At 46.3% G+C, this 26,187-nt stretch overlaps 1 protein-coding gene across 3 annotated transcripts in view; it reads left to right on the top strand.

The window, feature by feature from the left end:
• SACM1L (SAC1 like phosphatidylinositide phosphatase) overlaps positions 1 to 26,187 on the top strand; it is a 92,213-nt gene that overhangs the window by 28,268 nt on the left and 37,758 nt on the right. For all 3 annotated transcript variants that reach the window (XM_029589465.1, XM_029589467.1, XM_029589466.1), the window contains exons 3-10: positions 503 to 577; positions 2,071 to 2,198; positions 8,754 to 8,903; positions 9,407 to 9,466; positions 10,863 to 10,896; positions 19,561 to 19,662; positions 21,447 to 21,532; positions 22,164 to 22,250. In XM_029589465.1, coding sequence (XP_029445325.1) covers positions 503 to 577; positions 2,071 to 2,198; positions 8,754 to 8,903; positions 9,407 to 9,466; positions 10,863 to 10,896; positions 19,561 to 19,662; positions 21,447 to 21,532; positions 22,164 to 22,250 — 722 coding nt within the window. The remainder of the gene's footprint in view (positions 1 to 502; positions 578 to 2,070; positions 2,199 to 8,753; positions 8,904 to 9,406; positions 9,467 to 10,862; positions 10,897 to 19,560; positions 19,663 to 21,446; positions 21,533 to 22,163; positions 22,251 to 26,187) is intronic.

Genomic DNA, 26,187 nt, shown 5'->3' with positions numbered 1-26,187 from the left:
AAATGCATGTTGATGAGCCTATTAGTTAGTCCCGCTCGATACAGAAAGTAAAATGTGCAGCCATGCCGCACATTTTACTTTCAGAAATTAATGCCTGCCCAAAGGCAGGAGTTAATTTCGGCCGGCACCGGGAAAGTGTACAGAAAAGCAGAAAAATCTGCTTTTCTGTACGCCCTCCGACTTAATATCGTTGGAAAATGGACGCTCAATTTTGCCGGCATCTGTTTTCCAAACCTGTGGCAGTCAGCGGGTTTGACAACCGACGCCGGTAAAATTAAGGGTCGGCTGTCAGACCCGCTGACAGGCGCCACTTCTGCCAATAAGGAGGCGCAGGCCCTCATTTGCATACTGAATCGCGCACCCAGGAGAGTGGCCTGGGCGCACATTGGGAGAACGGGTGCTCGCCTCGGAGCACCGGCTGTCCCACGCATTTTACTGAATCGGCCCGACTGTGAGTGGTTGGTTCTTATTCATTGCTTTATATATTTTTTTTTTTCCCCAGTTAAGAAAGATATCCCTCCATCAGCTGTTACAAGACAGATACATGGCATTCTGGGAACCATGAAACTGGTGGCAGGTAAGGAAAACAGGAACCAGAAAAGTAAAATCGTAAGTAGCAATTTGTGGTGGTGGTGGTGGAGGGGTGAACGATTGCTAAGGGGGGAGGACTGTCTGTGTGCAGCCACACGATCCGTCTGCAAAAGAAAAAGGTATAGCAGTGGGCGAAAGGGCAGCATTGCTGTTGCTGGGAGCTGCATTGTGACTACTCCCAGACCTACTGGCACTACCAGTCTTGGGGTTTACAGCCGAGCCATGTGGCCCAAAAAGGAGATGGATTATGCTGGAGATTCGCTTGTGGGGGGGGGGGTGGGGGAGTAAATGAGGCATTTGTGGCAAGATGGGCAGGGTGGAGAAGGGAGAGTGGCAAATAGAGGGTGTGTGGAGGAAAAGCCGAGAGAGGGTGAACAAAAGCTAAACGAGAATGACAAATAACCCAAGGGTTTATTAAAGCTCATTTAACTTTTGTTTAGCACCATGCCCCAGACAGCTCCTCAGATAGCTGCATCAAAAGTAATATCGTTTTTACCTTTTTTTTTTTTTTTTTTTTTTGAAACATGCTAAAAATAAGTACTATTAAAAAAAAAAATTAGAAAATAAATAGCAAAAAATTAAAAAAAAAAAAAAAGTTAATTCAAAAAACACTCTGAAGAATTTAGCCAGATTCACAACAAAAGTTGAACAGTTGCTCTGTTTCAGAAAGGGGAGGGGACTGTCAGCAAACTGAAAATAAAGCTGATTATAAAATAACATGTCTCATGCTATAAAAGGGTTTGTTTTAAGTGAGTTGTGTGTCATACGACATGACTTTGCTTGCGAGAGAAATCTTTGCACATACACAATTATTTATATATAGATGTTCTCATACACGCACATACTCTTAATGTATAAATTTAATAGATTTCACATGAAAAGGATATTCAAAGTAGTCTTAAGAGGTAAAAAAAAATATCACTTACACGTGTATTTTATATTTACATGCATTTCTGTGGTGCCAACCTGAAAACCCTGCGAAAAAGCACAGGAGGGGGGTAGTCATGAATTGCTTCCAGGAGCGTCGACCTTCATTTAAGCAGCAACTCTGAATTTTTCAAGCAAAAACTTACAATTCCATTTCTGAAACAAGTTCTTTTCTGAATTAAACAGACAAGAGGGCTGTGCTGGAGGGGTTCCTCTCCCCTTTTTTCGTTCGTGCAGTGTACCCTCAAACAGTGAGGCTTAAGGGGCACTCTCTCTCCTTGCACTTACTGCCCATGATAGCAACAGCCATATTCTTCCCTCCCTGGGCCAGAGAGTATTGTCTCCACGAAGCACCCAGGCCCGACCAGCCCCATGATAATGGACACAAATCCCCTGTGCTGCACGGTTACATCTGGGGCCGGGAAGCCAGTCCAAGCCAAAAATAGAGTTGCCACCCTTTTGGCTCAGAATTCTGCTGAGAGCTCTCGTCTGGCCAAATTATGATGAAACTGTTGTTGACCCTTGCCTTTTTATTTATTTATTTTTAAACAGGTAATTATCTTATCATCATAGCAAAGAAGAAAAAAGTCGGAGACTTGCTGAATCACACAATCTGGAAGGCAACAGACTTTGATATCCTCTCCTACAAGAAGACCATGCTGCACTTGACTGATGCACAGGTATGAGGCCGCTAGAATGGCAGCAGTAAAGCATTTCAAGTCTGGGCTGACTTTTCAACATAGCAACAGTTAAAATACAAATTCCAGGCAAAGTCCTTCCTTTTCTGGTCTTTTTTTAGTTCTGCATTTTTATTTCAATGGAGGGTGCCTGAAAAGAGGGGCTCTTTTTTTCAAAATGTTTCTTTGTTTTCTTAAATGGTTTAAATGGTGCTTTTTCTTGGTTTTCCAGTAATCATCACTAGTACACAATAAAGCCTGTATCATGTTATCCAACCTGTCGAGCGTTGTTTTTGTTTTTTTTTTTTTTTGTCCCTTGAAGATGCAGGATTGTCAATAGATCCTGGCATACCCCCAGTCCTTCAGCCCCACTCTCCTTTTACTGTAGAAGCTTATTCATAAATGCACAGCACAAAGTGAACTAGGACAGCGTGGACTTTGGGGCTTAGGGGGCACATAAGGGATTCCTGCCCTCAGCAATAGTGGTGGTGCTAGAGCACTCGATGCTGTACTTACAATTTTTTAAGAAGTAATCTGAGCTGCTGCACCATGTTCTCTGGGTCTGTGGTTGGTTGACTTGGCAGACGAAAGGATTTCATTCCTCATCACATGGGTAGTGATTTTTGTGTTTTTCCTTAAATGAAGGCATTTTGGTTCCATTGGTGAGAGTAGTGAACTTTTGCAGGCAGCTTTTATTTATTTTTTTTTTTTTGTTACCTGAAAAATGGGCTGCTGGTGTTTGGTCGGGGTAGGTGCCTCCTTGGCTGGAGATTGGGATTTCAATCCTGCTCCATGGGTGCTGGATACCTTCATCCTGTGCCCAGGAGCACCACCCTCCCCGTGTCAGTGAAAGGGGGGACAGGCGTGCCAGACTGCTCATGCTGCTGGACATAGTGGGGGAGGGGGGGTTCACAAGCCGAGCAATAGAATTATCAAGTCAGTTCATCAACTAAGTACTATAAAAATTAGCATCCAGCCAAGAAAAGTATTTGCCCCCCAACTGAACATGTGGGCTGCTTTTTATTTTTTTCTTTGTCATAATCGCTGCCCTTTTTCAGTTTGCTTGAAATAGGGAAAGAAAATAACATTTTTCCTGTACATACCCAGATCAGTCCAGACAAGCGGGTTATGCATCCCTACCAGCGGACAGAGGCGGAGAACAAAACCTTGAGGCACTGCTACATAACCGAGAGTGCCGCCTGCAGTCCCTCTGTGTTTCTCTGTCTCCAGCAGATGGTAGAGGTGCTAACCTGCAGTCTGATCAAATTCAAGTGGAGAGACAGATTGAAAGGCTCCCTGAGGTATTAGGCTCCTTCGTGGACCATCCCTCAGGTGGAGCAGGGTGACCGGGGGGATAGCCAGAGGACTAGCTCTCTCAAGAGCACTGATGCCCTCCTCCTGAGGCCTGCACCAGCCTGTCAGGGAAGTACCCTGCTCTTCTTAATTAAGCTGCTGTTCTTGTTTTTAAAAAGAAAAAAAAAGAGTAAGAGGTGTTTTTCTCTTAGCAGCGGCTTCAGGGAGTAGTCAGCGGTGAGTGCGTTAGTAGCAGTGCGAACTGCTGGCACACCAGGAGGGGAAGGCGCGGGGAGGGGGAGGGGGTGCTTCTCTCACCTCTCCCTCCGATGGCCCCAAGATTGGTGAGGGAGGTCGTGGCTTTTTGTAGGACTGTGGGTGCAGTTTCCTTCAGTTCACCAATCTTTCGGGGTGTCTGGCCGAAGCTGTCACACACATTTCTTCGGTGGGATCATTTGATCTTCATTGGGGGTTCATGGGGGGGCTCTGACCACGTTTTCGAGAGCAGCCGACACTAGCTGTGTGCGTCGGCACGCACGCATTTGGTTGGGGCAGCCGCGTCTGGGGCCTGTGCTCCTGCGGATATGGCGCCAAAACCACGAGTAGCGGCCTGCAGGGTGTGTGGAACTGAGTCTGCTCAGCTGAGCAGCAAATTCTTGTACACCGGCTGCCAGGTGGATGGTGAGGGGACCACGGGGGAGGAGGGGGTGTCCCTAGAGAAGAGGGCCCTCTGTTCAGGGGGGATCTCGGGGAGTGCCTGTGCCAGGTGAAGATCGCGTACAGGACTCTGCGCTCAGCGGTAACCCACAGGATGGGCCTTCCCCCCTTTGCCTGTGGTTCAGAAGGACTTCGAAGGGGGGGTCATGATTCTGGGGCCAGTCTCTCCGATCAAGGGGATGGAGACCCAGAGGACTTTTCTCTGGAGTATTTTCTGCTCCCAATCAGGTAAACAATGTGGGTGAAAATAATGATAGTATAGCCAATCAGGCATATAATATAATCATCAATACAGCAGTGAAGATATGTTGATTTAACTATTTCTTGCATCAAAGAGTTGTAAATGTCATATAAGCCACAAGGATGTTAAAGATCATTATTGATGAAAAAACAAATTTGTATAAGCTTGCACAATAGGGTTTGTTATGAACAAGTATTGTAACATTGTTTTAATATTGAAGAATGAATGGGTATGAGTGTGTGTGTTGGTATGCCATTTTTTATGGTAAAGGTTATGTAAAAAGTTTTGAAATTAAAGTTTGTATGCTCTCATTTCATATATATGGTTTATTCTGCTCCTCCATAAGGCCTTCCTGGCAAGAAAGGGAGCAGCTGTTTTAAACATCCAAAGAGTTCCCGGGCGTGTGTCTAAGAACCCCTAAGGTGCAGGGGGATCCGGTGACCCAGTGCATCGACTAGGTTTGGGTTGAGCAGGTCTGGAGCCTGACCCCAGAGATGGGGAGGACTCGGATGGTGTTTCAGAGGACAGGATGCAGCCATGGATGTGGCTCCAGACGGACCCGAATAAGGATGATCTGGACCTAGATGAGTTGCCGGTGTCAGAGGGTGATGACCCCCGCGTAGTCAGTTTGGTTTTTTTTTTTTTTTTTAAAAAGGAGTTATGTCCCTCCTTCCACAGGTTTTACAGGAATTGGTGGTGAAGGTGACTCAGGAAGTGTTGGCTACTGAGGGCATGAATCCGGTCCTGGATGGTCTGTAGGGGCCCCCTAGTGCCTTTCCTTTGAAGAAGATTCAAAACAGGGAGTGGGACTCCCTGAAAGGGGGCCTGAAGGCTAGAAGGGCCATTGCTAAACTCTATCCCCTGTTGGAGGAGACATTGGAGCTTCTGCAAATTCTGAAAGTGGACGCGGTGGTTTCAGTGGTCACCAAGAAGGCAACCATCCCAGTGGCGGGGGCTGCCGCTTTGAGCAATGTTCAGGACCACAAGTTGGAGATTCAGTTGAAGTGGCTGTTTGAGGTGTCTGCGTTGTCTCTGGGCTGTGATTTGTGGTAGCATGATGCAGAGAGTATGTCTCTGCTGGGTGCAGAAGCTGTGAGAGCCGGCTTCCTCCATGGATGGGGATTCTCTACAAGCTGTGCGCTTGGAGGCTGGTGTGGTATGTCACAGATGCAGTTTACGACCTAGTCCGCACAAAGGCTAGGAGTATGGATTTGTCAGTAGCAGCTCGCAAGCTGTTGTGGCTACAAAATTGGTCCACGGAGTTGGCCCGTGGACATGTCGTCCAAGGCCCAACTGTATAATCTCCCTTTTAAGGGGAAACTCCTGTTTGGGGAAGATTTGGATCAACCGATGGACTTTGGGGAGGGTCCAAGGGAAATAAGCTTCCAGAGGCCCGAAAGTCCATCAAAAAGGTTTTTCCACTTCGGTCCCGTTTTTGGGATTTGCATAGGTTCCCTTCTGGCAAGCCCACCTCTGGGATGGGGGCTAAGAAGTCAGCTGGTGTCAGCAGTCCTTTCAAGGGGCCTGCCAGGCACAGTGCCAGTCAAGGCCCTGGTGGTAGCAAATCCTCATAATGAAGCCAGCCTTGCCCATTCCTCTGTAGAAGCAATAGAGGGCAGATTATCCAGCCTTTGAGGAGTGGGACAGGATTCCCTCAGACCGCTGGGTGTTAGAAGTGGTCCGCGATGGTTACACACTCTTATCCAGGTGGAATCCTGTATCTAAGGAGTATCATCTACCCTTGCCTCTCCAAGAGTCCAAATCCAATCTGTTGTGGTAGCTATCGCGTCCTGATCTAGAGACCACGGACTGGGTGGTAGTGACCACAGACGCCAGTCTTCAAGATTGGGGTGTGACGTACCAGGGACATTCAGCCCAGGGACCGTGGTCAGCGGAGGAGAGGACCTGGTCCATCAATCGCCTAGAAATAAGGGCAGTTTGGAGATGTTTTATCCCCTGGATCAGAGGCAGAATGGTACAGGTTTTTTTGGACAATGCGATGACTGTGGCAATCTTCAACCACCAAGGGAGGATGAGAAGCCATGTGGTGGCTCTGGAAGCCCGACAGTTGTTTGCCTGGGTGGAGCAGGTGTGGACAATGTGCAGGTGGATTTCCTCAGCAGACAGCATTGGACCCTGGGGAATGCGAATTGTCTGGAAGGTTGGGATCAGATCTGTACCAGATGGGGCGAGCCTCAACTGGATCTCATGGTGACATGTTCCAATGCGAAGACAAGGTATATCAGTCACAGAAGAGAGACCGGTGCGGTGGACCTGGATGCTTTGGTGTGCAATTGGCCCCTGGGGATCCTGTTGTACGTGTTTCCCCCTTGGCCTCTCATCGGTCGCATTGTTCTGCGCATAGTCTCATCTAGAGTCAGTGGTGCTAGTGGCGCCAGAGTGGCTGTTGCTCTTGGTTCGTGGATCTAGTGTATCTTGTGGTCGAGGGAGCCCCTCAGATTGGCTCACCTGCCTCGCTTGCTGTGTCAGGGACCCATATTTTCAGATCGGGAGAACACTTTTGTCTCGCAGCTTGGCTTTTGAGAGGCAATGCTTGCGCCTGAAGGACTATTCAGAGCAGGTGACTTCTATTCTCCAGGCATGGAGACCCTCAACTTTGTTAGCGTATGCTAGAGTCTGGAGGGCTTTTGATTCTTGGTGTCTGCAGGACCACCTAGATCCCCTTTCAGTGGATGTGCCCCAGATTTTATCCTTTTTACATGAGGGCTTGTCCAAGGGGGTTGGCCTATAATTTGCTTCGTGTACAGGTGTCTGCTTTGGGTTCCCTTAAGGGCAAGGTGTGTGGGAGATGGTTAGTCTCCCATCCGGATGTGATTCGTTTTCTGAAAGGAGTGAAGTATTTGCACCCGCTGGTGCAGAAATTGTCCCAATTGGACCTTCAACTTGGTTCTTCAGGCACTTTGTGGGCCACCTTTTGAGCCCTTGAAGGGCAACATTGAAGGATCTGACCTTAAAGATGGTTTTTCTGGTAGCAATTTGTTCAGCCAGGTGGATTTCGAAGTTGCAGGCTCTGTCGTGCAGAGACCCCTTTTTGAGTATTTCCAATGATGGGGTTATGTTGCGAACAGTTCCCTTCTTTTTGCCGAAGGTGGTGTCTTCTTTCCATGTCAATCAGACACTAGATCTTCTGGCCTTTCCAGAGTGGTCCAGGGATTCCCCTCAGGAGAGGGAACTGCATCTGTTGGATGTACACTGGATTATTTTGCATTATCTGGAGGTCACAAATTTCTTTTGGCGCTCAGATCATTTTTGTATTGTTTGGAGGAGTGAAGAAAGGTGATAAGGCCTCAAAGGCAACAATTGGCTTAGGGAGGCCATTTACTCTGCTTACACTTGTAAAGGTCGTAGGGTTCCAGAGGGGCTGAAAGCACATTCTACCAGGGCACAGGCAGCTTCCTGGGCCAAGTGTCAATTACTTTCTCCTCAGGAAATTTGCAGAGCAGCAGTGTGGTCTTTGCTGCACACATTTGGACAAGCACGCCCAGCAAGATGCATCATTTGGTGAGGATGTCTTACGTTCAGGTCTTTCGGGTTCCTGCCCAGTCTAGGGGTGCTTGGGTATATCCCACTTGTCTAGACTGATCTGGGTATGTACAAGAAAGGAAAATTGGTTCTTACCTGCTAATTTTCGTTCCTGTAATACCACAGATCAGTCCAGAGACCCTCCCCGTCACTGCCGAAAGACTGTTTTCTGATAGTTGTCGTAATATAGTTGAGCCTTTCTGATTAAGTTTGTGGAGTTTTATTTATTTAACGTGTTTTGGATACCGTCATTCAGTTTCGCCATCAGAACGGTTTACAGAGTCATGTAACAGGTTGTATAAGCATCATCACAGTAACTTATCATGTAGTGTAAGTTGATTACTTATAATAGATATTACTTGTAAGGCTCATTATATACAGTAAGGTATTACATGCAGCAAATATATTACATATTGTTACATATAGACTTATGGAGATCAGAGAGGCTCCAGGGCAGGGGGTTTCTTGTCCTGCTTTACCTGTTTGCCCTAGAGGGGTTTTAGGTAGTTTCTAATTTCTTAGCTTGGGTATAGTTCAAAACTGAGGGACTGCAGGTTGCACTCTTGGTTATGTAGCAGTGCCTGTTCTCTGCCTCCATATGCTGGTGGGGATGCATAACCCGCTTGTCTGGCCTGATCCTGTGGTATTACAGGAACAAAAATTAGCAAGTAAGAACCAATTTTCCTTTAGTCTTGCTTTTCATTCTATTTTTTTTCCCCTCATGCTGGCTAAATGGGTTTCTTGCATTTCTCTTCCCTACCCAGCTACAGGACAACAAATCCTTCCTGACGATGATCAGCCATGTCCTGAATGTGGATGGATTCTACTTCTCCACATCGTACGACCTGACACACACACTTCAGCGGCTGGCCAACACCAGCCCTGAGTTCCAGGAGATGAGCCTGCTGGAACGGGTAAATGCGCCTGGGCGGGAAAACAGGGCTCGTCTTGGACAAATCACGTTTTGCATTAGTATGCACCAGTCCCTGCCAGCTATCATTGGCCTTTCCGATGAGGCTCTGCTACCTGTAGATGGGAGAGAAGAAAACCTTTTTTATTCTTGTGATCCTTGCAACACATTTGTGCACGTTGTGGGGACGGGGCAGGGAGAGAAACACATTTGACCTGCCACTTTGTCAAGCCATGAGCAAAAGCGATCTTGATTTGTTTGTTTTCTTAATTGGTATTGTATTTGCTGCAGCACCATGCTATCTTGATAATGAGGTGCTTGGCAGGAGTAAATGCAAAATTTACCTTTTTTTTTTTTTTTTTGTGCTGACTTGGGGGAGGGGGGGTTGACTCTGTAACAAAAGGTGAGGGTAGCCTGGCATATCAGAGTTGGACTTTTCGCTGGAAGATCATAAAAAGATAACAATGTAGTTCATCATGGAGGAAATCTGATGTCTGTTTTTTTCAGGCAGACCAGCGATTTGTGTGGAACGGACACCTCCTGCGAGAATTTGCAGCTCAGCCAGAGGTAATAGATGTTCTGGGTGGCGAGGGACTGTAGTTGGGGTATTGTCCACCATATCCTTTTTTTACCAGGCTTAATTACCATACATACTACAGATGCAGTCATTCAGTCTCACAGTCCTCTTTATTTTTCACTTTGAAAAGCCATCTAGTAACACTCTCTGGATGCTGGCATGGTTCCTTTTATTCGTGTTAACTTGTCTTGTGCAGTTATAATCCCTCTCTCTCTCTTACCCATCTGTGAAGCAGGAGAAAGACCTGAAATTGTAAGCAGGCTCACTTTGGTTGTGATTCCCAATGAAAGCATCGGCCTTTTTGTTTCATGTGTGCCATGTCCTTGCATTTGACCGTTGGGCACTGTCCATGGATTTCTGAATTATCGATCCAAAGATGGGTCTATTCATGAATGTAAAAATGCTAGATGCATTGGGAAGATGGTATATATATTTATTTATTTATTCATTTTTGATGAGTTGCTGTACCAAAAAGATGTCCACAGTGACATAAACTAGTAAAATTCTGACAACTAAAAAATTTACAAAATACAGGTTACTGGAAAAGTTTGTTTTCTTGTATTTGCCTTCCCTCGCACTGTGGAAATGGCACAGGCTTTCTGGAGCTTAGCACAAACCATCAGTCAGGGGCCAGTCCAGTCTGACACCCCAGGCTTCCAGATGTGTTCCTTTCCTATACTGCCTGCTAGATGCACATTTCACTTGGCCCATTTGGGTTAACCATGATAAAATGCTCTCCAGTGAATGCACAGTCCTATAATAAACATTTATTATGCACCATAAGTGGGGAAGAGAAATATTTTCTCTCTAGTTTGGGGCAGTCTTAGGGTTTCGCATTATCAGGCTTACCTCCAGGCCATAGGCTCTTGGAGCTGCAGCAGGTTCGCACTGCCTTTCTTGTAGGATCAATAGGATCTTGTAGCACGTCTGGGGATGTCAATTAAATTTCCTCTTTGCTAGATGCTCAGCAAGGCCAAAAAGCTGGCATGTGCAGCATCCACCGGGGCAAGGGAAGGAGAGCATGACAACCCTGCTGACTTCTGAGACTCCTAACAGGACATTTAAAATCACTTTTTTTTTTTTTTTTTTTTAATACGCTCAGACTGAGTAATTGCATAGCAAGTAAACAGAACAGCTTCATTTTAAAGTGTCAGATTATTGTAAAAGCACTGTCTAAGTAAAATATTTCTTGTAGTAAGATGCGATACAGCTGCATTTGGTTGCGCAATTCTGAGATGGTCTGTCCTGTGCTAGCTTTCCTTGCAGATACTAGGTGAACAGGGGTCATATCTTTCTGTACACGTCTGCTGCCAGACACTTGTTTTTTTTTTACATTGAGAGCCTCCCCAAAATTTACGTTTTATCTTTTCTTTTTTTTTTTGTCAGATCCACAGATTTGCTATGCCAGTGATCCACGGATGTATCCTTTTGTAGCTGTGTGTTTAGTTTTAGTATTACTTTTTAAAGTTAAATAAACACAGTAATTGCTTAAGGAGATACATGCAAACGGCAAGGAGCACCACACACACTGAAACATCATCAGCACCAGGGGCATAGGGTGACTGCTGAAATTGGTGCTGCACCAGAAAGTTTGCTGCTGCCAGGTGCCCCAGAACACAGGCCATCCGCCTGCATTACCTTGTGAGCACTACTTTCTTTGACGCAAAAAGTCTTATAATTTTATGCTCACAACAACCCAATCCTTGGAGAAAATTAGCTAAAACCATCCCTTAAAATAATTGCCTAATCTACTAACAGCAATTAGAATAAAATATGTGAATGAAAAAAATATTTTCTGCAAGAACATTCAAAACCATTTTCTGCATACAAATGAAATTAATAAAGAGCAAACTTCTGTTTTTAAAATAGAAATAAGGAAGAGAGAACCATAATGTTGTAAAAGCCAATAAGTACCATCGTTTTCACAACAAGAATGTTACACAAAAACTGGACCTTCTAAAGTACAGACAAACCCTCACCAAATACAAGATAGAAACGTACCAACAAAAATTGTACTGGAAACCAGAAGCCTAACTGTATTATGCAGTGCAACAATGGAAAAACAAATATTCCCTGTATATACCCAGATCAGTTCAGACTCCTGGGTTTTGCCTCCCATCCAGCAGATGGAGACAAAGTTTCTCAGGCACCGCCTCTTAACCCGGTGTGCCACCTGCAGCTCCTCAGCATTTCTCTGTCTCCAGCAGATGCACAAGGTGCAAAATCTGCAGTACTGTACCTGAGGAAAAAAAAGGAAAATCAGAAGAGGTTAGATTGAGTGAAGATTTCTCTCCCAGGAGGTTGGCAAGTTCTGGTGGATGAGCAGAGGTTGGGGACCCTAGATTGCTCACTGGATTTCACCTGAGGTGAAAGCTGGTAGTCCAGTTTCTTCACCTCCCAGGAGGATTGGGAGAAGCCTCTGCCACACTTCAGATAAGATTATACAAGATACAAAAAGAACAAAGTTAAAAAAAAAAAAGGGAAATCAAGGGAAGCAGGTGCGTTTACTTTGCTTTAATCTCCCGTCACCAGTGGTAGAGGGGAGACAGTTTCAGCGGCACATATTTATTTGCTCTCCTGCTGCTTTGATCCCTCGGGCGTCTGCCATGTGGCTGAAGCCGGGTCCTGATCATGCTGAAGGAGTGCCGATGCACCATATGTAGTGACAGCTCTATGCGCCTTTCTCATTAAGGCCGCTGTTCCTGTTGGCTCAGTGATGGAAAGGGCACATCGGGAGGGACTACGGTGACGGCTCTGAAGCACCGCAACTCTGGTGGGCCAAAGGCTGCAAGGCAAGGGGCCGACAATCCGTTCCCCCTGAGCGTGGGAACAGTGGCCATCTTGGACACGCTTGCTGCTAAGGAAAAGGCTGTGGGGAGGGGGGGGGGAGGGAAATCTCCTGCCCAAGCTTTTTCCAGCCACGTTCAGCTCTGAGGAGGAGCTTGATCCTTTTGTAAGAGTATTCTGATGGTGCCTCTCCTTTTTCATCTGAGCCTGTGCTGATGATGAACAAAGCCTTTTTAGCCTGCAAGGACTCAGAGTGGCCCTTTCCTAAGCGGAGGAAGGCAGAACCTACCCCCAGGAAGAAGTCCAGATTTTCAGGGGCTTCAGGCCCACTATGGTTCGGAGAGTCCTTGGTCCTTCTGAGTCAGGAGCCACCGAGGAGGGTTCCTTGTAGTTCGATTGGGGATCACCATCTGAGGATGGTTCTCCCAGTGCTGATCCTTCTCTATTCCCACAGGATCCGGAAGAGGATGCGGGAAAAGTCCCAATGATGGAAGGCGACAATCCCAAGGTGGTTCACCTTTTTCAAAAGGAGGACTTGGGCCCCTGATCCTGCCAGTCATGGCGGAATTAGGAATAACCGTTCCGCAGGACCAAGCTGACCTGGAGGCAGTGGATCCGGTCATGACCAGCTTGAGGGGTCCAACCAAGACTTTTTCCTTTTCACAGGTCGGTTAAAGAGTTGATTGTCAGGGAATGGGATACTCCAGAGACTGGCCTTAAGGTTAACAGGGCTATGGATAAGCTTTATCCTTTGCTCGAGGACACTTTGGCGCTCTTGAGATAGATGCTTTGGTCTCGGCAGTTAAAAAAAAAAAAAAAAAAAAAGACCACCATTCTGGTAGCTGGCATGGCAGCTCTTAAGGATTTGCAGGACAGAAAGCTTGAGGTACATCTTAAGATCTTCGAGGTGTCTGCTCTGGGCATCCGTGCAGCTCTGAGCAGCAACTTTATGCTCCGGACTAGTTTTGAGATAGGTACAGCATTTGCATAATGCTAGAGATATGTCACCCCAGGAGTCCAAACAGGTGGAGCAATTGGAGGCTGCGGTGGCTTATGGTGCAGATGCTTTATATGACCTCATTTACGCTTCTTCCAGGACCATGATATCCGCGATTTCCGTTAGGAGGCTTTTTTTTTTTGTTAAACTAGTCAGCGGACGTTTCGTTGAAGGCTCAGCTGGGAGTGTTTGCCTTTTAAGGGAAAATTTCTGTTTGGGGAAGACTTGGAGCAGTTGATCAAGCATCTGGGAGATAACAAAGTGCACAAGATACCAGAGGGCAAGCCAGTTGGGTCCAAAGGATTTCTTCCTGTGCGCTCTCAATTACATAAGAACATGCCATACTGGGTCAGACCAACGGTCCATCAAGTCCAGCATCCTGTTTCCAACAGTGGTCAATCCAGGCCATAAGAACCTGGCAAGTACCCAAAAACTGTCTATCCCATGCTACTGATGCTAAGAATAGCAGTGGCTATTTTCTAAGTCAACTTAATAGCAGATAATGGACTTCTCCTTCAAAAACTTATCCAATCCTTTTCTTAAACTCAGCTACATTAACTGCACTAAAAAATGCTTTACTTCTATTTTTTTCCCTATGGAAATGTAATTATCACCTTCAATTTGCATACCTAAACTTCTTCCTTTTTCTTAGTGAATTATAGAATAAATATTTCAGCTTGTATTCACTATTCTTATCTTCTTCTAAATAGCAAACTTGCAGAGTTTTGGGGGCAAAGGCATTTTTGTCAAAGCAGAGCTCCTGCTGCTGGCCAAAGGCAGATCTCGGAAGTGTCAGTCCTGGAGCCAGCTATTTTGGGAATGCAGTGCAGGCCAAGATGGCTCCGGCCAGGATAGTAGCAGAGCCAAGCTTGTGAAATAAGGCGAGGCTGGCCCACTCCTCTGTTCCAGTCATTGGGGGTCGTCTGCCTCATTTTTATAAGGAGTGGGTCAAGATCACGTCGAACCAGGGGATTCTAAGCGTGATAGGACAAGGCTACATTTTAGAAATTTGCTCAGCTGCTCAGAAACCTGTTTATGGTATCTCCCTGTGCCTTGGTGGAGAAGAAGCTGATCGCCCAACAGACTATTCAGCGGCTGCGAATGCTGGGGGCCATTATTCCCGTCCCCCAGAATGAGCAGGGGACAGGGCACACTTCCATTTATTTTGTGGTGCCAAAAATGAAAGGAACCTTTTTGTCCAATTCTGGATTAAAGAATGTAGACATAGCTCTCAGTTTCTAGTTTCCTGATGGAGACTCTGAGGTTTGTCATAGCAGTGTTGAGAAGCAGGGAGTTTTTGGCTTCCTTGGATCTGATGGATGGATAGTGAATCTGTCCAAGTCTCCTTTCTCCTTTGCAGGTTCTGGAGTTTTTGGCCGCACACTTAGATACTCGAGTGGGGAAGGTTTTTCTCACGGAGGAGCGGATTGTCAAGCTATGAACTCCAGTTCAGAATTTTTTTGGAGGTCCAAGTGTCCAGGGTCTGGGATTACTTGCAGGCCCTCTGTGCCATGGTCTTGACCTTGGAGTTGGTCCTGTGAGCATTTACTCATATGAGACTGCTACAGAAAGCATTGCTATCCTGGTAGGATCTGATTTCGGAGCAGTTTTATCTTCCACTACCGTTTGTGCCAAGGGGTGGACCTCGAGGTGCCACAGTGGTTGTTGTGACTATAGATGCGAGGCTCTCCGGTGTCTGTCCCAGTCGGTGCAAGGCCAATGGTTGGTGGAGGAAGCGACCTGGTCCATCAGTTGCCTAGAGAAGAGATCGGTGCGGTTGGCCCTGCAGGAGTTTCTTCCTCTTTTGTGCAACTATGCAGTTAGAGTCCTGTCCAACAATATGATGATGATGGCCTACATCAACCACCAGGGAGGTACCAAGAGCGGAGATTCTGATGTCCTGGGCGGAGCAACGTCTGACATCAATAGCAGCCTGGCACATAACTGGTACAACAATGTGCAAGTGGATTTTCTCAGCCGGCAACGTTTGGACCTAGGAGAATGGGAGCTCTTGGAGGAGGCAATGACCCTAATTTCTCGCAGATGGGGCGTTCCTCATATGGATCTCATGGCACCTCAGAGGAATGCCAAGGTGCCACGCTTCTTCAGTCTGAGAAGAGAGCATGGAGTGGAAGGAGTCTATGCCCTGGTTCTTACTTGGGCTCACAACATTCTGATCTATGTGTTTACCATGGCTCCTAGTGGGCAAAGTTGTGAAGAGAATAGAGATCCATCCAGGAAAGATGATTCCCGTGGCTCCAGAGTGGCCACGAAGGTCTTGGTTTGCAGATTTGGTCAGTCTAGCAGTGGACAGCCCCTTGAGACTGGGCCATCTGCCAGAGCCTCTATGACAGGGCCCTATATTTTCATATCAAGCGAATTGCTTTTGTCTAGTGGCTTGGCTTTTGAAAGGAAGCAATTAACATCTTCAGGATATCCTTTCATTCTTATTTCTGCTCTGTTGCACACTTGTAAGACTTCTAGTTCCTTGACATATGTCAGGGTTTGGAGAGTTTTTGAGACTTGTTGTATGGAGCAGGGGGTTGATCCTCACCGAGCTTTGGTGTCTCAGATTCTGGCCTTTTTGCAGAGAGGCCTATTGAAAGGTTTGTCCTTTAGTTCCCTGAGAGAGCAGGTGTCTGCCCTAGGCTGCTTGTGAGACGAGGTTCATGGAATAGCCCTAGCTGCACATCTGGATGTGGTACATTTCCTCCAAGGGGCGAAGCTTACCTGTGCCCACCCCCCCCCTCCCCCCTGTTCATCAGGTGGGCCCTTCGTGGAATCTTAATTTGGTCCTTAAGGGCATGTGTAAAGTGACATTTGAGCCTCTAAAGAGAGCCACCATAAAAGATCTGACTGTGAAAGTGCTTTTTTTGGTGGTGATTTGTTCAGCCAGGAGGGTGTTTGAACTTCAAGCCCTGTCATGTAGAGAACCCGTTTTGCAGATTTTGGATTCCGGGGTCTCTTTGAGGACAGGTTTTTTTGTCTTTTCTGACAAAGGTAGTTTCAACATTCCACTTAAGTCAGTCAATGGAGCTTCTGGCCTTCTCAAATTTAGAGGTTGGTGCGCCTCATGCAAAAGAATTAAGATGGTTGGATTTCAGAAAGGCTGTATTGCGGTATCTGGCAGTCACTAACAGTTTCAGATTGTCTGCTCACCTTTTTGTGCTATGGAGTGCTGCGAAAAAGGGTCAGAAAGCGTCAAAGACCACAATTGCGCAGTGATTGAAGGAGGCTATTGAGTCCGCATATTTCTGTCATGGTCATCCTATCTGGAGGAGTTAAGAGCTCATTCTACCCGTTCCCAGGCGGCCTCCTGGGCAGAATACCAACTGGTGTTGCCGCAAGAGATTTGCAGGGCGGCTACTTGGAAGTCTCTACATATTTTTTGCCAGGCACTACCGATTGGCCCCAGACATTGACAGCTTTGAAAGTGTTCTTTGAGCAAGACTCACAGTCCCACCCCAGTTAGGGAAGCTTTGGTACATCCCAGGAGTCTGAACTGATCTGGGTATGTACAGAGAAAGGAAAATTGGTTCTTACCTGCTAATTTTCATTCCTGTATTACCACAGATCAGTCCAGAATCCCACCCAGTGGTGGAGAGAAGTTTTAGAGAGTTTGCTCGATCTGATTTTGTTCTTGAATTATTCTGAAGAATGGCACAGGTTTTTTGTTAATCTTTTTCAATAGAGTTTTTGAATTGCATTATAAATTTTACTCTTTCTTCTGCTTATTCCGGGGAATTTTATATTGTTGAGTATTAGAAAATTTTGACTTTTTATGCTTGGGTACTTGGTAATATTGAGGAGCTGCAGGTTGCATACCAGGTTTAAGAGGCAGTGCCTATGAAACTTTGTCTCCATCTGCTGGAAGGCAAGCAAAACCCAGGAGTCTGGTTCTTACCTGCTAATTTTTGTTCTCATAATACCACAGATCAGTCCAATTTTCCTTTCCTCACAAAATATCAAGCAATAAAATCCAAAGACATAAAACATTCAAAATAAAACCATGCTAATAAGAAGAATAAATATCAGTGCAGCCAACGAACATCCAATCATTTTTTTAAAACTTATATAAATTTGTTCTAATATTTCCCAAACATCAAAATATTTCAAAACATCTGATAAATAAAATATCCAATTTAAAAAATGTTCTAATTACCCCCAAAAAATAAAAAATATTTCAAAACAATAAAAACATCAAATTACACCTAATAATTAAAACTAATAAGACTTAAAAAAAAAATAAATAAATAAAAAGGCCTGCTTACCATACCTGGTACCTTTTTGATTTCCACTCACCCTGAGATTATAGATTGGGAGAGGTAGGGCCATACAGACTATCTCTTCTCTCTCATTAACACACACTAACATATTCATTCTTCCATATACTCCAACTTTCACATACATGCCAATGCTCTCACACATACTCCCTCTCCCTCACAGGCCTGTGAGAGCCTGTGTGTGACACATCAGGCCCTGGAACACTATAACAGCACCTACTGGGCAAACAGAGCAAGCCAGACTGCTAAGAATCCCTCCAAAGAAACTACACGCTAGTCAAAATATTACATCTCTGTCACACATGTGCATTGCAGACAGACCCTTGCCTAGTACAGGATAGGAGACTGCAAATTTGAAACAGAACATGCGGGCAAAACTGAAATGGAAAGCCACAGAAACCAGATTCTGAACTCTGGAATACTGAATTAAAAACAAAATACAAATGCACATTCCCAAAGATGGCATATTCCAAATGCTGTCATTCTCTCTAGCCATACTCCTGTAAGGGAAGGAGGGAGCACATGGTAGGGGAAGCAGCAGAGCTGCGCTACTGCTGTATGATGTGGCATGAAGGGGGGCATCATACTTTAAGCACTCTTCAAGTTTGGGCAGCAGAAAGTTAGCTCTGATGGTCATGGTTATATTAGCCTTGAAGAGTGGGCCTCTCTAAGCAAGGAATGGTTCAAAAGGAGCAGCAAGAAAACAAAAAAAAAAAAACGGAGGGAACTACCTGACACGGAAAACCGTGTGCCATAAAAGAGCCCTGAAGAACGCAATAGGGAATGTGGCCCATGCAAGAGAGCCTGCAAATCATCACAGACCCTATTTTAAAAACATTTTTAATTGCTTGGTTCCTGGATGGGCATAGATCTTAAAGGGTTTACATTTCAGCCTGCCAGCTTTACTTGGCCAAGTTGAAACTTCACTTTTTAATAATTTTAATGAAAGATTTTCTGAATATGTCCTTGCTGAGTTAATGGTGGTGAGCGCTGCGAGCCGGGAAGCCGGGGTTCAAATCCTGCTCATGCTCCTTGAGACCTTAGGCAAGTTACTCCACTCTCCATTTCCTCAGGTACAAACTTAGTGCCTCATTTACAAAGAATTTTTCCCTTAAAACATAAAAGGGGGAAAACCTTTAGGGGCGGATTTTCAGAGCCCTGCTCGCGTAAATCCGCCCAAAACCGGGCGGATTTACGCGAGCAGGGCCCTGCGCGCCGGTAGGCCTATTTTACATAGGCCTACCGGCGCGCACAGAGCCCCGGGACTCGCGTAAGTACCGGGGTTCTCCGAGGGGGGCGGTCCCGGTCGTCGGGGCATGTCGGCAGCGTTTTGGGGGCGGGTACGGGGGCGTGGCTACGGCCCGGGGCGGTCCGGGGGCGTGGTCGCGCCCTCCGTACCCGCCCCCAGGTCGCGGCCCGGCGCACAGGAGGCCCGCTGGAGCGCGGGGATTTACGCCTCCCTCTGGGAGGCGTAAATCCCCCAACAAAGGTAAGGGGGGGGGTGTAGACAGGGCCGGGCGGGTGGGTTAGGTAGAGGAAGGGAGGGGAAGGTGAGGGGAGGGCGTTAGAGGATTCCCTCCGAGGCCGCTCCAATTTCGGAGCGGCCTTGGAGGGAACGGGGGTAAGCTGCGCGGCTCGGCGCGCACCGGCTACACAAAATCCATAGCCTTGCGCGCGCCGATCCAGGTTTTTAGCAGATACGCGCGGCTCCGCGCGTATCTGCTAAAATCCAGCGTACTTTTGTTTGCGCCTGGAGCGCAAACAAAAGTAGGCCTATTCGCGCTCCTTTTAAAATCCGCCCCTAAGTGAATAGACCCCTAAGACTGTAAGCCCTCTGGGGACAGGGAAATACCTCTACAGTACCTGAATATAACTCGCCGTGAGCTACCAATGAAATGCTGAGGTAAATGTTAATACATAGAAAAATTGTCCACGTTGTAACTCTTTCTCCTTGAAAGGTTTTATGACTCCCTGTCCTCCTGCCATCTGTATTTCCTTGACGTCCGGTTCCTTTTAGTTATTGCCCTACACTCCTGTTGTGTGAATGGAAAGTATTTTGACTGGATTCTCATCTCCAGGAGAAGCTGCTTCCGCGCGGGGGTGCGTTATTACGTCCGAGGTAAGGAAGTCGGCGTGCTGACGGATGTCTGCGGAGAGCCAGTGCCCTTTCGTCCTGGCATGAGAGTAAAGCAGCTTTCCATGTGTCCTTGTGACAGAATCGGGCTCCTCCTTGAGAGAGTCCTTTGATTTTTGTCTGAATAATTAAGGACAGTCCAGTCCTGCCTGTACCGTGTGTGCCTGCAGAATCGTGCAGGGTTTGCTGCTTGCATGGCAATGGCTATGGAACACTTTGAAACCAGGATGCTCAACTGGGGTGTGGATGGCAGGAATCGCATGAATTGATTTGACTAGGGGTTTGTTTGGTTTTTTTTTTTTGGGGGGGGGGGTGTAAATGGCAGCATCTCATGTGGCTTCAGGTACATTCCTGGTCAGAGCTGCACACCTGAGGGTGGGGGGGGGGGGTGAGATGAGAGGCCTTCTCAGAAGGTGTTTTTATGCACTTTACTTTGGAGTTCTGCAAATGGTGATGTAATTTCCCTGTTCACTGAAGATCTTGAACGAGTAGATGTGACTCGGTTATTTTCACGTTCGAATAATAGAAGGACTAGGGGGCATTCCATGAAGTTAGCAAGTAGCACATGTAAGACTAATCGGAGAAAATTCTTTTTCACTCAACGCACAATAAAGCTCTGGAATTTGTTGCCAGAGGATGTGGTTAGTGCAGTTAGTGTAGCTGGGTTCAAAAAAGGTTTGGATAAGTTCTTGGAGGAGAAGTCCATCAATGGCTATTAATCAATTATACTTAGGGAATAGCCACTGCGATTAATTGCATCAGTAGCGTGGGATCTTCTTGGTGTTTGGGTAATTGCCAGGTTCTTGTGGCCTGGTTTGGCCTCTGTTGGAAACAGGATGCTGGGCTTGATGGACCCTTGGTCTGACCCAGCATGGCAATTTCTTATGTTCTTATCTTGCGTTCCACCAGCAACGTGGCCCCTTTGTCCCCAGGTTTGTTATTAATGGTTTTGCTTTTTCTCCTTGTGTAATTTCTTTTGTAGCAGTTGTCTTTATACTGATATCCACTGAGAGCTGGGCTCCCGGGATTAGTGGCATATGAATTGTGTGATAATTTAAAATGATGAGAGATTCCACCTGGCCAAGTAGAGGAGCCCCCTCCTGTGTGGAAAGGCTCCCCTGGTGGGTGGTGCTTTATGCACTCTGGAGGAGGAGAGAGATCTGGGATTCAGGGCTTTGCTTCTAGGTGTTGCTCTGACCTCAAATCAAATAGCCATTTTGAAAATCTCTCCCCCCCCCTTTTTTTTTTTTTTTGATTTAGCATACATAGACTGTATTTCAGCACTCTGCATCCTCCTCGAGCATCTGGTTTTTTGGCCTGCCTGAAGTGTAGCTGTAAAATGCCTCCTAACTTAAGATCTGGGAGTGCTTTTACTTGGCAGGTTGCTCAGTTTTCATTTGCTAGTGCATCTGGTGCTGGCTTTAGCTCACTAGATAGGATGAACATATTTTGATTGCTCCTATCAAGGTCTGATCTTTCGTGTGGTGGTACTTTATCTGTTTGCATGTGCGGAGGTTACAAGTGAAAACAGCGGCCCTGCCTTCGCTGACTTAAACATGCATCCTCATGTTTGATCCAGCGGGCATGCACATTTTAAATTACTAACTAATCTCATTTATTTTGCTTCCAGTAGAAAATTGTGGCTTGCTTTTTTTTTTCCCCCCATCCCCTTGCTCCTAGAGGACTGTACAACCCACAGCCCCCTGGACACTGAAGTTTGGATGCCTGTGGACAGTGTGTAAACTTGGGTTTGTGTTTCTCTAATCTAGGCATAGATTCTGAAGGGCATGCAGCTAACTTTGTTGAAACTGAGCAAATTGTTCACTACAATGGGAGCAAGGCTTCATTTGTCCAGGTAAAACCATGTTTCTCACAATGCACTTGCATGGTGTTTCCTCCCCACTGCCCAAACTTTCTCCCATTGCCGTCCACCAGCAGGATCATGGGATCCCTGCAGAAAGGTTCGTGTACCAAGTGGAAATGCAGACTTGTTCGTGTCTATAGGACTTTAAATCTAGTTTTCCATATGTAAAAGCATTCCCAGGCTGCTTTCTCCAGTTTTCCATTTTTAGTTTGGGGGTTTTTTTTGTTTGTTTGTTTGGTTTTTTTTTGAGAGAGCACAGTGATGCTGCCCCATGGCCTGCTGGAGGAGGTGAAAACACCTCCTCCAGCATGGACAGTGTGGGCATCTCCGGGGAGGGGAGGGGGGGGGGAGGTGTGTACTGATGAGCTTAAGCAGTTAATCCATGTTCCTTACAAATGCCCAGTGGTGATTGTGCATGCACCCTCACTCAGCTCTCAGCAGCAGTAAATGTTTTGTGCTGAAATTTAAATTGTTGACATTATTTGAACGGTGCATCTATACTTATTTAGCAAAAGAGGAGGTTTAGGGGATTGACGTTTCAGTAAATAAATTAGTCTGACTCCTTTAATGCTTTCTCTGCTTCTTGATGTATAATGCAGGATGCATATTTTCTTTTTTCCAGACTCGTGGATCAATTCCATTTTTCTGGTCGCAGAGACCAAACCTCAGGTACAAACCAAAACCCCAGATCAACAAAACAGTAAACCATGTAAGTTTCAGGGTGGGGGTTATTTTTGTAAGAAAATAAAAAAATATTACTTTTTTGTTAGTGATACCATCATATTACATATATGCTGACAGTACTGTTTAGAACAAGCAAAGTTTCTTACCTGTAACAGGTGTTCTCCGTGGACAACAACACAAACAGCCACACAAGTGGGTGACATCAGCCTCCGGCATCTAATTTGGGCTCCTTATAGATCTTTAACTGAGCATGAGCAGGCATTCCCGCTCAACTGTCACCTCTCCAAGCTTCCTCGGTTTCAGACCAATAACTTATTTCTTCTCTTTTTTTTTTTTTTTTTTTTTTTAAATTTGTAATGACTACTTTGAGGATTGATTTTTCCGAAATTTGTTCTTGGTTTCATTTCGCAGTCCAGGCATTAGTGGTTTATGAACATGTTTCTGCTGGACCAGGTTGCAGCATTTAAAATTTCTGTAATTGGTCGTTGACTTTTGAATGCAGTAGAGGTCGCTACTGCTCTTATTTGGTGTGGTTTAATGGGTTCCTGTGGATCCAATTTATCAAGAGTATAACAATAACTGATATATTGTCTCAGCCAGTTGGAGATAGTTTGTTTTGAAACTTCAAAACCTTTTCTATGCTCTGAGTAAGATACAAAGTTGTCAAGACTTTTCGGTAAGATTGAGTTCTATTTAAATAATATAAGAGTGCTCTTCTGTTGTCTAAGTTGTGATAAATTTGTTCTCTTTTTGTGCTATGAGGCTTTGGGAAGAATGTAGGCAATTTGATTGATTAAAGTGGAAATCCAATGTTACCTTAGGTAAGAACTTTGGATTTGTTCTGAGGGAAACTGTCATCGTAAAATATGGTTTAAGATTTTTAGGTTACTAGTGCCTGAAATTCTCCAATTCTTCTTGCTGCTGTTACTGCTACCAGAAACACAACTTTCCAGGGCATTAGTTGAGTGGAGATCTCTCCCAAGAGTTCAAAGGGGGGGTTGATAACATCTGCAGTATAAAGCTGAGCTTCCATGTTGGCATGGGGGGGTCTTATTGGTGGATGAACATTTTGTAAAACCTTTCAAGAATTGTTGAATCAATGGGTCTTGAGATATAGGCTTGATTAGAATTGTCATGTCATATATGCGGCAATGGCACTCTAACATACTCTTATCAAAGAATTTGAAAGATTCTTCATTGAGAGATGATAAAGATAATATAGGAGTTGCTGAACTAAGCAAGTGTTTGGAGTAATACCTTGTGATGCACACCAATGGGAAAACCTCTTCCATTTACAGGCATGCGCTTTTTGAGTAGAAGGTTTTCTTGAAGCCAGTATTATGTTATTTTATGTTGGTAGCTGTAACTGTAGGGATAGACTTCCATATCCATGCTATTAATGCTAATTTTTGTATTTTCAGGTGAAACATGGTTTTGAATTGTGTGAGGAGGTTGGTTTTGTGTTTGGAAGTCGTATTGGATTTTGCACTGATAGATGGTTCGACCAGGGGAACCAAAGCTGTCTCAGCCAATTATGGTGCTATCATGATTTGAGTTCCACTCTCTGCTCTTATTTTCAGAATGGTCTTTATGATTGATATTGGCGGGAAAGCATAAGTGAAGTTCCTGTCGCAAGGAATTGAAAATGCATCTTGAGAGAATGTTTAAATGGAGAATCTTTTTGAATAAAATTGGCTGAGTTTCCTTTTGAAGGAAGATGCAAAAAGGTATATCTGATGTTGCTCACTGTTGGAAGATGGTGTGCAGGACTTGGTCATTCAGTGACTACTCGTGTGGATGTACGGTAGTTGCTTGCTGAGTCAATGTGCACTGTGTTCTCCTTTCCTGGTAGGTATATAGCTGTGAAATAGATGCCCTATATGATTGCAAAATCCCATATCTGTGTTGCTTTTTTGCAAAGGCCATAGGACCCGATTTCACCTTGTCTGTTTTGGATCTGAATTGCAGAGTCACATAGGTATGGTTAGAAAACTTGGAGAGCCTTGAATACTGCTATAATTTCTAGATAATTTGTGTTCCCTGAATGTACCCGGATCAGTCCAGACTGTGGGTTGAGCCTCCTTTCCAGCAGGTGGAGACAGACCAAAACTGAAAGGATATCCTATATGAGGACAGAGCCTATCCTGTAACCCTTCAGTATTAGTCTGTCTCCAGCAGGTGCAACAGCTCACCCTTCGGTCTCCTGCTCTAGGCTAGTCAGCCTTTTCTTTTCTTCATGGATCAAGCAAGTACTTATTCCTTAGGGATCTAGTGTAATCTTCTTCCTGTAAAAAAAAAAAAAAAACAAAAAAAAAACTCTGACAGGGAGTTGTAGTTTTTCTTTGGTGCAGGAGACGGTCCCGTCTCCTGGCTCTTGCCGGACTCAGGGGGGCTTTGCCCCTTGTGCACTACATATCCTGAGTCCGTTGCCGCTTCCAGGGGTGGGGACCGAGTCTGGTGGTCCAGGTCTCGTCTTCCTCCCCCACCCCGGCTGCCGAAGGGGCTTAGTTCCCCACTGCTGTGCTCAATCTGTATAAAAAACAAAAACCAGTTAAAAGTATTCAAAGTGCTTTTTAATTTACCTTACAGCAGTAGACCCATTTTGTTTTTCATTTTGGTCTTCAGAGGGCTTCAACCGGCAGCCAGAAAGGCAGGAGTCGGCAGGATTCCCCCCTGCTTCACTCCGGGCCTGCAAGCTGCCAATCAAACTTTTTTTTTTCTGCAGTTTTTTTCTTCAGAGCAGCTCTCGTTATGCCGAGGCAGGCTGCCTGCCTCTCCTGTGGTCAGCCCTTGTCGCGATTTTCGCGAGAGGGCCTCTGTTCTGCTTGCCTGCCGGGTGGGGAAGGTCCCTCCTCGGCAGGGCAGGCAAATTTAGTCCGGGGATCGAGTCCCCACAGCATGGCTAGGCCGATTTTTCAGCGGCTCCGTTTTCGGAGCTGCCTGGGGCTGGGGGGGGGGGGCGATTTTTTTCTCAGTCTCCCCCCGATTTGAGCCCCGCGGGCCTCCAGGATGAATTCCCCTCCCCCTCCCCCTTCCCCACCCGGGAAATCTAGGGCCCGGTTTTCAACAGAATTTGTCCTCCTTCTGCATAAATCCTATTTAGCCAGCCTGCAGGAGGAAGAGGAGGAAGGTCCCCCCCCCTCCCACCCCCCCCCCCCAGCAAAAATTCCCCGCTCTGCGCCGTTGACTGTTGGCCCGGCTGCGGAGCCCCCGGGGCCTATTCAGATGCGGGTGGTCCCGGGGGTGCCCTCCCTGACCACCCCCCCCCCCGGTGGACCCGGTACTCCCGGATCCTGATTCCTCCCTTGATGCAGAGGGTACCCTTCCTTCCCTGGAGGGGAACGACCCCAGGGTCCTACGGATGTTCCGCAGGGAGGAGCTGAAACCCCTCATCCCTTTTTTTCCTCCAGGAATTGGGGTTGGAGGGGCCCCCCCCCCCCGCGGACACCCTTACAGCCTCTTTGCCTAAAGATATGGACCCGATCCTGGCGGGACTCAGGGCTCCGGCTACCGCCTTCCCTTTTCATCCCTTGCCCAAGCTGTTGCTCCTGCGGGAATGGGAGGCTCCCGAAGCAGGCCTCCGGGTGGCGCGGGCCATGGATAAGCTCTACCCCCTCCCGGAGGAGTGTTTGGAAATGTTAAAAAAAAAATCCCTCCGTGGACTACTCCGTCTCTGCAGTCACCAAACATACCACCATCCCTGTGGAGGGATCGGCGTCCCTGAAAGGCACCCAGGACCGCAAGCTCGAGGCACATATGAAGCGCATTTTTGATGTCTTGGCGCTGGGGGTTCGTGTGACTTTTTGCAGCAGTCTCCTGCTATGGGCAGGTCTCAGGTGGGTTCAACAGTTACTCTGCAACCAAGACCTCCCGTCGGCAGAGGCGGAACAGGCCGAGCGTCTCGAAGCCGTAGTCGCTTATGGGGCTGATGCGCTCTACAACCTCATTCACGTTCAGTGTAA

The sequence above is a fragment of the Rhinatrema bivittatum genome, chromosome 2 (genome assembly GCF_901001135.1).
Source record: "Rhinatrema bivittatum chromosome 2, aRhiBiv1.1, whole genome shotgun sequence".
NCBI lineage: Eukaryota > Metazoa > Chordata > Amphibia > Gymnophiona > Rhinatrematidae > Rhinatrema > Rhinatrema bivittatum.
Note: the sequence above shows the minus strand (reverse complement) of the source record. Positions and strands in the feature narration are given on the sequence as shown.